The following is a 13,147-nucleotide window of genomic DNA, read 5'->3' as shown; positions in this document are numbered from 1 at the left end:
CGTCTGATTTTCTCTGACCTTCGTAACTCAGGACTGAGTTGGTCATCGCCACATTCCTCCTGTCCAGAAATGTCAGACTCGGTAGCTTCTGGCGGGTCAGTGACGTGTCCCATCTGTACTAAAGCGGCATTAGGTCTACGTCCTATTGGCAGACTATTAAAGAACTGTATGGCTATGGTTATATTTGTCTGGATGTTGATGACAGGTGCTTTCTAGAGTCTCTAATGTGAATGGCTTCTGAAATCTGTACTCTCTCTAATCACTGCAAATAGTAATGATTTTGGTGTTATTCACTATAATCTCCCTTGTTAGTCTTGTTCTGTGCTTTTGTTCATGTTGATGTTTGATTCCAGATTCTTATAAGTAGAGTGAGAAATGGCAGCTTACAAGAAGGTGGAATCAAACGACATCACAAACAAAAGCATGAAACGAGACTAATAAGGGAGATTATAGTGAATAACACCAAAATCATTACTGGCTGCAGGGATCAGAGGAAACTACAGACATTAGAAACCATTCACATTAGAGAGAAAAACAGATGGATTGTATGTGGCATTTATGGATTAGGAGAAGGTGTATGATAGGGTTAATAGAGATGCTTTGTGGAAGGTCCTTAGAGTATATGGTGTGGTAGGTAAGTTTCAGAAGGGTGTGAGGCATGTGCACAAGTAGGAAGACAAGAAAGTGATCAGTTTCCAGTGAAGTTCAGTCTGTAGCAGGGGTGTGTGATGTCCCACATGGTGGTTTAATTTGTTTATGGATGGGGTGGTTAAGGAGGTAAATACAAGACTTTTGGAGAGAGGGGCAAGTATGCATTCTTTTTGGAATGAAAGGGCTTGGGAAGTGAGTCGGTTGTTGTTCACCGATGATACAGCACTGGTGGCTGATTCGAGTGAGAAACTGTAGAAGTTTGTGACTGAGTTTGGAAAAGTGTGTGAAAGGAGAAAGTTGAGAGTGAATGTGATTAAGAGCAAGGTTATTAGGTTCAGTAGGGTTGAATGACAAGTTAGTTGGGATGTGAGTTTGAATGGAGAATAACTGGAGGAAGTGAAGTGTTTTAGATATCTGGGAGTGAACTAAGCAGTAAATGTAACCATGGAAGTGGAAGTGAGTTATAGGGTGGGGGAGGGGATGAAGGTTCTGAGAGCGATAAAGAATGTGTGGAAAGCAAAAATGGGTATGTTTGAAGGAATAGCATTCCAACAATATTATATGGTTGTGAGGCATGGGCTATAGATAAGGTTGTACGGATGAGGGTGGATGTGTTGGAAATGAAATGTTTGAGGACAATATGTGGTGTGAGGTGGTTTGATTGAGTAAGTAATGAAAGGGTAAGAGAGATGTGTGGTAATATAAAGAGTGTAGTTTAGAGAGCAGAAGAGGGTGTGTTGAAATGGTTTAGACATATGAAGGGAATGAGTGAGGAAAGACTGACAAAGAGGATATATATGTCATAGGTGGAGGGAGCATGTAGAAGTGGGACACCAAATTGGAGGTGGAAGGATGGAGTGAAGAAGATTTTGAGCGATCAGGGCCTGAACATACAGTAGGATGAGAAGCATGCAAGGAATAAAGTGAATTTTGATATACTTACTTGATCAAAACACCTCACACCACATATTGTCCTCAAACATTTCATTTTCATCACATCCACCCTCCTCCGTACAATCCAATCTATAGCCCATGCCACACAACCATATGATAATGTTGGAATTACTGTTCCTTCAGACATGTCCATTTGTTCTCCAGAACCTCTTCCCCCTCCCTCTTCCCCTCTTTGTGACTTTCTTCCATTTCATGGTTCCATTTGCTGCAAAGTCCACTCCAAGATATCTTAAACTCTTCACTTACTCCAATTTTTCTCCGTTCAAACTCACATCCCAATTAATGTGTTCCTACTGAACCTAATAACCTTGCTCATATTCACATTTATTCTCAACTTTCTCCTTTCACACACTTTTCCAAATTCAGTCACCAACATCTTCAGTTTCTCACTCAAATCAGCCACCAGTGCTGTATCATCAGCAAACAACAATTGACTCACTTCCCAGGCCCTCTCATCCCTAACAGACTGTTTGCTAACCCCTCTCTCCAAAACTTGCATTTACCTCCGTAACCACTCCATCCATAAACAGATTAAACAACCATTGGGACATCACACACCCTGCCAGAGACCGACCTTCGCTGGAAAGTGATCACTTTTCTCTCTTCCTACTTATACACATGCCTTACAACCATGATAAAAACTTACTTCTAGCAGCTTACCTCTCACACCATGTACTCATAAGACCTTCCACAAAGCATCTCAATCCACCCTGTCATATTCCTTCTCCAGATCCATAAATGCCACATACAAATCCATCTGATAAATGCCACATACAAATCCATCTGATAAATGCCACATACAAATTCATCTGATAAACACATCCTTTACCATTTCTGAAACCACACTGATCCTCCCTTGTCTGATGCTCTGTACATGCCTTCAGTCTCTCAATTAATACCCTCCCATAGAATTTTCCAGGGATATTCAACAAATTTATGCCCCTGTGATTTGAACAGTCACCTTTATCCCCTTTGCCTTTGTACAGTGGCAATGTACATGCATTCTGCCAGTCCTCAGGCACTTCACTATGAATATCCTTACCATCCAATCAACAACACAACACAGTCACCCTTCTTCTTCTTAATATATTCATCTGCAGTACCATCCAAACCCCTCCGCCTTGCCGGATTTCATATTCCACAAGGCTCTTCTCACTAAACCAACCCACTTTTCCTGACTCTCTCACTTTGCCTACCATCCTGACCAAAACACCTGGTCTTTACAAGAAAAATCTCGAGCAGCTGAATGAGTGTCAGCAGTTTTGATGCATGAGACCAGGTATTAATGATTATTATTACTCTTATTTTGCTTTGTCGCTGTCTCCCGCGTTTGTGAGGTAGCGCAAGGAAACAGATGAAAGAAATGGCTCAACCCACCCCCATACACATGTATATACATACACGTCCACACGCAAATATACATACCCATACATCTCAATGTATACATGTATATACACACACAGACACATACATATATACACATGCACACAATTCACACTGGCTGCCTTTATTCATTCCCATTGCCACCTCGCCACACGTGGAATAACATCCCCCTCCCCCCTCATGTGTGCGAGGTAGCGCTAGGAAAAGACAACAAAGGCCCCATTCGTTCACACTCAGTCTCTAGCTGTCATGCAATAATGCCCGAAACCACAGCTCCCTTTCCACATCCAGGCCCCACAGAACTTTCCATGGTTTACCCCAGACGCTTCACATGCCCTGATTCAATCCATTGATAGCACGTCGACGCCGGTATACCACATCGATCCAATTCACTCTATTCCTTGCCTGCCTTTCACCCTCCTGAATGTTCAGGCCCCAATCACTCAAAATCTTTTTCACTCCATCTTTCCATCTCCAATTTGGTCTCCCACTTCTCCTAGTTCCCTTCACCTCCGACACATATATCCTATTGGTCAATCTTTCCTCTCTCATTCTCTCCATGTGCCCAAACCATTTCAAAACACCCTCTTCTGCTCTCTCAACCACGCTCTTTTTATTTCCACACGTCTCTCTTACCCTTACGTTACTTACTCGATCAAACCACCTCACACCACATATTGTCCTCAAACATCTCATTTCCAGCACATCCACCCTCCTGCGCACAACTCTATCCATAGCCCACGCCTCGCAACCATACAACATTGTTGGAACCACTATTCCTTCAAACATAGCCATTTTTGCTTTCTGAGATAATGTTCTCGACTTCCACACATTCTTCAAGGCTCTCAGGATTTTTGCCCCTCCCCCACCCTATGATTCACTTCCGTTTCCATGGTTCCATCCGCTGCCAGATCCACTCCCAGATATCTAAAACACTTTACTTCCTCCAGTTTTTCTCCATTCAAACTTACCTCCCAATTGACTTGACCCTCAACCCTACTGCACCTAATAACCTTGGTCTTATTCACATTTACTCTTAACTTTCTTCTTTCACACACTTTACCAAACTCAGTCACCAGCTTCTGCAGTTTCTCACATGAATCAGCTACCAGCACTGTATCATCAGAGAACAACAACTGACTCACTTCCCAAGCTCTCTCATCCATGCTATGAGTCTGTCACTTGGATTGTTTATGAAATGCCTATTGAAGTGTCACAGAAACAGCTGGATACTTTCAGGTCTATGAAGTCCTATCATCCATGTGAGGGCTGTCCCAAGGATGAATTAGCAGGAGCACTTGTTGAAAACTACAGACCACCTTGCCCCCTTTGTGACAGAATTGTTAGGGTCTTCAAGGATACAATGGAGGAAGAATAAACCATAAAATTTTCTTTATTTATGGGGAAAAAAAGGTTCATTATGTAAAATGGCTTGTGGTGCAGGAGGTCACCTCAGCACTCCAGTCACTTTTCAGCTGGCTCTAGCAACCATGCAAGCTGTCACCCACCTGGCCCATTGCCCTTCCCTGCCCCTCATTGTCACCTGTCATAGTTCTTCCCCAACAGAGGACAGCCTGTGGTACCAGACGGAGCTACTTTAGGTATATTGTGTATGACATTATAACTTGGGTGATGGAAGTTGCCCCATGAGAGGCTTGTGAATAAAGCTTGACCCTATGTTCAAGACTGTGCCATGTCGTCAACTTCAGGGTATGCTTTGGCAGTGTGAGCCACTGCAATTGAGAGTTAGAACTGATCTGGAATGTTAGTGTGCAGTGGAGAGGAGGAGCCAGTAACCATTATGTGTATATATCTGTTACATTCCTCACGTGTCGTAGAAGGTATTAATGATGGGTGATTTAAATGCTGTGAGTAATGTGGCAGTTAAGGGTATAATTGGTGCACATGGGGTATTCGGTATTATGAATGGAAATAGTGAAGAGTTTGTGGAGTTGTATGCTGAAATGGTACTGGTGATTAGGCATACCTGGTTTAAGAAGAGAGATGTACTCAAGTATACATTGTGAGTAGGAGAGATGGTCAACAGGTATTGTTAGCTTATGTATTAACTGATAGAAGTGTAAAAGAGAGTCTTTTGGATGGAAATATGCTGAGAGGGGTAGCTGGTGGGATGTCTGATCACTATCTTGAGGAGGCGAAAGCGAAGATTTGTAGAGGTCTTCATTAAAGGAGAGAGAATGTCAGGGAGAAGAGAGTGGTGAGAGTAAGTGAGCTTGGAAAGGAAACTTGTGTGAGGAAGTACTAGGAGAGATTGAGCGAAGAAGGGCAAAAGTTGAGAGGAAATGATGTGAAGGGGGTGAGTGAGGAATGGGGTGTATTTAGGGAAGGAGTGATGGCATGTGCAAGAGATGCATGTGGCATGAGAAAGGTGGGAGGTGGACAGATTAGAAAGGGTAGTGAGTGGTGGGATGAAAAAGTGAAATTGTTAGTGAAAGAGAAGAGAGGAATTTGGATGAGACTTGCAAGGAAGGAGTGCAGATGAATGGGAGACGTATATGAGAAAGTGGCAGGAGGTAAAGAGAAAGGTGCAAGAGTTGAAAAGAGGGCAAATGATAGTTGGGATGAAAGAGTATCATTAAACTTTAGGGAGAATAAGAGATGTTTTGGGAGGAGGTAAATACTGTGTATAAGACGAGAGAACAAATGGGAACATAGGTGAAGGGGGGAAGTGATGACAGGTATTGATGAAGTGAGGAGGAAATGGATTGAGTATTTTGAAGGTTTGTCGGATGTTTTTATGATAGAGTCGACTGAACCTGGTCATTTGAAATGTCTGGGGTAAACTATGAAAAGATCTGTGGGGCCTGGATGTGGATAGGGACCTGTGGTTTCGGTGCATTACACATGACAGCTAGAGACTGAGTGTGAATGAATGTTGTCTTTTTGTCTGTTTTCTTGGGGCTACCTCGTTGAAGCAGGTGGTAGCAATGTTGTTTCCTGTGGGGCTGGGTAGCACTAGGAATGGATCAAGGGAAGCTGTTATGAATATGTACATTTGTATATATGTATATGTCTGTTTATGTGTATGTATGTGTTTATATGTTGATATGTATATTTATCTATATGTACATGTATGGGTGTTTATGTATATATATGTGCATATGAGTGGATGGGCCATTCTCCATCTGTTTCCTGGCTCTTCCTCCCACACCATATACTCTAAAAGACCTTCCACGAAGCATCTCTATCAACCCTATCCTATTCCCTCTCCAGATCCATAAATGTTGCGTACATATCATCTGTTTTTCTAAGTATTTCTCACACACATTCTTCAAAGCAAACACCTGAGCCACACATCTTCTTCCACTTCTAAGACTACATTGCTCTTCCCCAATCTGGTGCTTTGTACATGCCTTCACCCTCTCAATCAACATCCTTCCGTATAATTTCCTAAGAATGCTCAACAAACTTATGCCTCCGTAGTTTGAACACTCACCTTTATCCCCATTGCCTTTGTACATTGGCACTATACATGCATTCCGCCAATCCTCATGCACTTCACCATGATCCAGTTATACATTGAATATCCTTATCAACCAGTCAACAACAAAGTCACCCCCATTTTAAATTAATCAACTGCAACACCATCGAAACCCACTTCCCTGCCGGATTTCATCCTCCGTGAAGCTTTCTCTACCTCTTCTCTCTTAACCAGACCATTCTTTCTTACTCTTTCACTTTGCACACGAATTGATAACCATAGACTCCCATTTCAAATCTTTTTTATATATCCATGGTTGAAGAATGTTTCACATGTTTCTTGGTTTTCCTATTATTCCCTTATGATATTCTGTCTTTTAATAAGAGAGAAAAAGTTTTTTTTTACTTTATTTCAGTATGTATGATCTCAATATTTGGGAGACTTATCTGTCGTGAGCACTGGGGTGAAATGATAGTTTTTTCTTTGATTAGCTGTATGTCTCTTCATAATTTTTATTAAACACTATTCTACTGGCTCCTGTCAACACAAATTAGGCAATACTGATGACATAAACTGTGTCATTCAGGTATATTTCCACTACTCTGGGGATTAGTAAATGGAATCTTTACCAACTTCCTCCCTGTTTTGTTTTCAACCTTTTAAGCAATAGAATTATACTGTACATTGTTTTTTCATGAAGTTTTATCACGTTTTTCTCGCAGGTTAGAAAATTGTGTAGCTTAAATAACTGAAAACACAATTTGCCATATAATTTTATCAGTTATATTTCTCGTGTTTTGAAATTATCACAACCTCTAACGATTTTGACGAGGTAAGACTTCCATTGATCTTTTTCATCTGTTTTCCTCTAAATTTTCTGAATATTTAGGTAATTAGTAATTCATGCATTAGGTATGAACCCTCTAAAGAGATTTGTTTAAAAAGAAATAAAAGTGCAATGCACTATATCATTTACTGAATATAAGTTGAATGTTTTAAATCCATGTTGATCCAAATGTTTGTGATGCATGATAGTTCTGAATATGTACATCATTATTAATTTCTCATGACAATTAACATACTCCTCATCTTACTTAAAGAGCCTTCTCTAATTTCTGGTTTTTTCCTGTAACTTTTTTCTTTCACCTGAGATGGCCTTGATTGGGGCATGTTTTGCCTGTGCCATGTCATTCACATAAAAAGAATGGTGAAGTTTATATCTTCAGTTTACAATCTTTGACCAATATTTCTGAAATTCTTGAAAATCTTCAAAACAAACATTGCAAGGTCCCAAGAATTTTTGTTACCCATACTGTAATGATTTGTGGAATGATAACCACAAAATAACTGATAGGTTATTGGTATGCTGTTTAAATAGGCTTAAAGGCTTAAAAGTAACAAACATGATCATAATTTTTTTCTCATGTCTTAAGTAAAAGCTTCACTCTTCCCATCTTCTAAGTTCAATAACTAGTTTAATTACCTCATTGATATGATACAATATCTGGAGTATTTATTATGCTTCTAGAAAGGCAGAATAGTTATAAAGTAGTCTGTTGCATTTTATTGCATTTTGTATACATATAGTATTTGCTTGAATGTTCATTTATACATATAAAACAAAATGCTCACAACAGCCAAGGAAATATGAAAATCATGTGGAGAATATTCACTTCTGCTCAAGAAGTTTCAGTTTCTTTCAGAATCCAACTATTTGCTCTCACTTATTACCATTGTTCCACTTAACTGACCTGAACAAGTATGTAACTTCCAGGTGACCAACTCGCAAGAAGAGGCTGTGTATTGTCTTGATCATGCCCTCATCTTTTTAAGCAAGAACCCCAGCCACCTTGAATACTGCAAGCTCATGTACACCTACAGTTTGGTAAGTTAAACTGAACTTTTCTGTCATCTCCCATGTCAAATGGTGCCATCACCCTTAGGTGAGAGGAGTTAGCTCAATCTGGGGCTATAATATGGATGTGACTAACTTTGTGCATGATGTCATGAATATAACTTTGCCATCCCTGCTGGACTGGGTCAGTAACCCATGAATGAAAAACAGTACCACTTTCTGTCCATACATACTTTTTTCCAATTAGAGCAGGGTACATCTTGTGCTTTCTTTTCATAGCCTTTGCAGACTTTTGGATCTGTCTGATTCAAAATTCCCCTCTCATCACATATTCCTTTCTTCCCCCACAGCATCTTTGTTTATTACCTGTACCTTATCCTATTTATTCCATTCAGATGCATTTTTGATAATTCTTTCTCTGTCCATTTTCCTAGCCTCCTCAAAACCTCTTCGGGACTTAGTCTGTAGTTCTCGTATGATGCATTTCTCTGTCTTCATTTGCTAGACTTTGCATCCTCCTATGAAGAAATCTGTTTTATACCTTATCCCTAGGGTTAGGGGTATCCCTGGGGACAGGGGAGAAAGAATACTTCCCACGCATTCCCTGCGTGTCATAGAAGGCAACTAAAGGGGATGAGAGTGAGGGGCTAGAAACCCTCTCCCCCTCGTATTGTAACATTCTAAAAGGGGAAACAGAGGAAGGAGTCATGCGGGGAGTGCTAATCCTCCTTGAAGGCTCAGATTGGGATGTCTAAATGTTTGTGGATGTAACCAAGATGAGAAAAAAGGAGAGATAGTATGTTTGAGGAAAAGAACCTGGATGTTTTGGTTCTGAGTGAAATGAAGCTCAAGGGCAAAGGGGAAGAGTGGTTTGGGAATGTCTTGGGAGGAAAGTCAGGGGTTGGTGAGAGGACAAGAGCAAAGGAAGGAGTAGCACTACTCCTGAAGCAGGAGTTGTAGTAGTATGTGATAGAGTGTAAGAGAGTAAACTCTAGATTGATTTGGGTAAAACTGAAAGTGGATTGAGAGAGATGGATGATTATTGGTGCCTCTGCACCTGCGCATGAGAAGAAAGATCATGAGAGGCAAGTGTTTTGAGTGCAGCTAAGCGAATGTGGTAGCAGCTTTCATGCACGAGACCGGGTTATAGTGATGGGTGATTTGAATGCAAATGTGAGTAATGTGGCAGTTGAGGGTATATAATTGGTGTATATGGTGTGTTCAGTGTTGTAAATGGAAATGGTGAAGAGCTTGTAGATTTGAGTTGTGAAAAAGGACTGGTGATTGGGAATACCTGTTTTAAAAAGAGAGATATACATAAGTATACGTATGTAAGTAGGAGAGATGGCCAGAGAGCGTTATTAGATAACATATTAATTGATAGGTGCATGAAAGAGAGACTTTTGTATATAAATGTGCTGAGAGGTGCAACTAGAGGGATGTCTGATTATTATCTTGTGGAGGCGAAGGTGAAGATTTGTAGAGGTTTTTAGAAAAGAAGAGAGAGTGTTAGGATGAAGAGAGTGGTGAGAGTAAGTGAGCTTGGAAAGGAGACTTGTGTGAGGAAGTACCAGGAGAGGTTGAGTGCAGAATGGAAAAAGGTGAGAGCAATTGACATAGGGTGAGTGGGGGAGGAATTGGATGTATTTAGTGTAGCTTTTAAAAAATATGCTTGTGGCATGAGAAAAGTGGGAGGTAGGCAGATTAGAAAGGGTAGTGAGTGGTGGGAAGAAGTAAGATTGTTAGTGAAAGAGAAGAGAGAGGCATTTGGACAATTTTTACAGGGAAGTAGTGCAAATGACTGGGTGATGTATAAAAGAAAGTGGGAGGAGGTCAAGAGAAAGGTGCAAGAGGTGAAAAAGAGGGCAAATGATAGTTGGGGTGAGAGAGTATTATTAAATTTTAGGGAGAATAAAAAGATATTTTGGAAGGAGGTAGATAAAGTACATAAGACAAGAGAACAAATGGGAACATCAGTGGAGGGGGCTAATGGGGAGGTGATAACAAGTAGTGGTGATGTGAGAAGGAGATAGAGTGAATATTTTGAAGGTTTATTGAATGTGTTAGATGATAGAGTGGCAGATATAGGGTGTTTTGGTCGAGTTGGTGTGCGAAGTGAGAGGGGTCAGGGAGAATGGTTTGGTAAACAGAGAAGGGGTAGTGAAAGCTTTGCGGAAAATGAAAGCCGGCAACACATCGGGCTTGGATGGTATTGCAGTGGAATTTTCTATAAAAGGGGGTGACTGTATTGTTGACTGGTTGGTAAGGATATTCAGTGTATGTATGGTTCATGGTGAAGTGCCTGAGGACTGGCAGAATGCATGTATAGTGCCATTGTATAAAGTCAAAGGGGATAAAGGTGAGTGCTCAAATTACAGAGGTATAAGTTTGTTGAGTATTCCTGGGAAATTATATGGGAGGGTATTGATTGAGAGGGTGAAGGCATGTACTGAGCATCAGATTGGAGAAGAGCCATGTGGTTTCATAAGTGGTAGAGGATGTGTGGATCAGGTGTTTGCTTTGAAGAATGTATGTGAGAAATACTTAGAAAAACAGATGGATTTGTTTGTAGCATTTATAGATCTGGAGAAGACATATGATAGATTTGATATAGATGCTTTGTGGAAAATAGTAAGAGTATATGGTGTGGGAGGTAAGGTGCTAGAAGCAGTGAAAAGTTTTTATCGAGGATGTAAGGCATATGTATGAGTAGGAAGAGAGGAAAGTGACTGGTTCCTAGTGAATTTCAGTTTGTGGCAGGGGTGTGAGATGTCTCCATGGCTGTTTAATTTGTTTATGGATGGGGTTGTTAGGGAGTTGAATGCAAAAGTTCTGGAGAGAGGGGCAAGTATGCAGTCTGTTGTGGATGAAGGGGCTTGGGAAGTGAGTCATTTGTTGTTTGCTGATGATACAGTGCTGGTGGCAGCTTCAGGTGAGAAACTGCTGAAGTTGGTGACTGAGTTTGGTAAAGTGTGTGAAAGAAAAAAAGTTGAGAGTAAATGTGAATAATAGCAAAGTTATTAGGTTCAGTAGGGTTGAGGGACAAGTTAATTGGGAGGTAAGTGTGAATGGAGAAAAACTGGAGGAAGTGAAGTGTTTTAGATGTCTGGGAGTGGATTTGACAGCGGATGGAACCATGGAAGCGGAAGTGAGTCACAGGTTGGGAGAGGGGGCAAAGGTTCTGGGAGCATTGAAGAATGTGTGGAAGGCGAGAACGTTGTCTCGGAAAGCAAAAATGGGTATGTTTAAAGGAATAGTGGTTCCAACAATGTTATATAGATGCAAGGCATGGGCTGTAGAAAGGGTTTTGAGGAGGAGGGTGGATGTGTTGGAAATGAAATATTTGAGGACAATATTTGGTGTGGGGTGGTTTGATCAAGTACGTAATGAAAGGGTATGAGATATGTGTGGTAACATAATGCATGTGGTTGAGAGAGCAGAAGAGGGTGTATTGAAATGGTTTGGTTACATGGAGAGAATGAGCGAGGAAAGATTAACGAAGAGGATATATGTGTCATAGGTGGACGGAACGAGGAGAAGTGGGAGACCAAATTGGAGGTGGAAGAATGGAGTGAAAAAGATTTTGAGCAATCGGGCCTTAAACATACAGGAGGGTGAAAGGCGTGCAAGGAATAGAGTGAATTGGAACAATGTGGTATGCCAGGGTTGACGTGCTGTCAATGGATTGAACCAGGGCGTGTGGAGCACCTGGGGTGAACCATGGAAAGTTGCCTGGATGTGGAAAGGGAGCTGTGGTTTCGGTACATTATACATGACAGCTAGAGACTGAGTGTGAACGAATGTATCCTTTGTAGTCTTTTCCTAGCACTACCTCGCACACACACGGGGGAAGGGGAGTGCCATTTCATGTGTGGCGGGTTGGCAACAAGAATTGATGAAGGCAGCAAGTATGGATATGTACATGTCTATATATGTTTATATCTGTGTATGTATATGTATGTATACGTTGTAATGTATAGGTATTTATATGTGTGTGTATGCACATGTGTATGTGGGTGGATTGGGCCATTTTTTCATCTGTTTCCTTGCGCTACCTCGCTAACGCGGGAGACAGCGACTAAGTATAATAATGAAAATAGAAATAACCTTCACTTTATTTATTTTTTTTCTATACTACTCGCCATTTCCCGTGTTAATTGTATCATTATAGACTGTTGTACAATTATCTTCTTATCTTTATTTTGTTCTTTGTATTCAATATCAAAATGTTTTTATCTGATAACCTCTATGTGAATTCCTTCCATGCATTCTTTTCCCTTCATATCCTCAAGATCTTTTGTCATTTCTTTCACTCTATTCCAGTTATTACTTTCAAATGCATATGTGATTATTCTTTCATTATAAGTATACGGAGCCACCTCATACTGCCTTGATGCCCTGTCTAGAGTGCTCTGCAATTTCATTTACCATTCATTCATACAACTCAACATCCTCTTATTTAGAAGTGTGTTTCAAATAGCTTGACTCTGTTGTTTTAGACATTATATATTTTTGTTGTGATGGACATGTCATAGACAGAGCATGCTTCAGACATGGTCATCTTGGTTGAAAGGAAAATTGGTAAGAAAAAGATGTTGAAAATTGATTAGAGCTCACCAAGTGCATTTAGGCCTAACTTTTAAAGTTAGAAAGGTTATAGGATGAGAGAAAGATGACAGAAGGAAGAAAGTTTCACAGCTCCACTGTTTGATGGAAGAATGAGATATCACAGTGGTCATTCTTCATATGGCTGGTCTCCACGCAGAAACTATGGGAAGCTGCTTCCAGATGGTGGCAGAGACACATGCACACATGTGGACAGTTCACAAGAGCAGTGACCAAACTGAAACATGTAGAATAGG

The 13,147-nt window shown here is 40.7% G+C and overlaps 1 protein-coding gene across 6 annotated transcripts in view; it reads left to right on the top strand.

Annotated features, from left to right (window-relative positions):
• The window catches only part of LOC139756395 (uncharacterized), a 665,354-nt gene that overhangs the window by 528,259 nt on the left and 123,948 nt on the right, over positions 1 to 13,147 (top strand). For all 6 annotated transcript variants that reach the window (XR_011714330.1, XR_011714331.1, XM_071675809.1 and 3 more), the window contains one exon: positions 8,205 to 8,315. Coding sequence is in view for 4 of the 6 variants with exons in the window: in XM_071675809.1 (XP_071531910.1) it covers positions 8,205 to 8,315 (111 nt within the window). In the remaining 2 variants the exon portion in view is untranslated. The remainder of the gene's footprint in view (positions 1 to 8,204; positions 8,316 to 13,147) is intronic.

Source organism: Panulirus ornatus, chromosome 21 (genome assembly GCF_036320965.1).
Source record: "Panulirus ornatus isolate Po-2019 chromosome 21, ASM3632096v1, whole genome shotgun sequence".
In the NCBI taxonomy this organism is placed as follows: Eukaryota; Metazoa; Arthropoda; class Malacostraca; order Decapoda; family Palinuridae; genus Panulirus; species Panulirus ornatus.
Note: the sequence above shows the minus strand (reverse complement) of the source record. Positions and strands in the feature narration are given on the sequence as shown.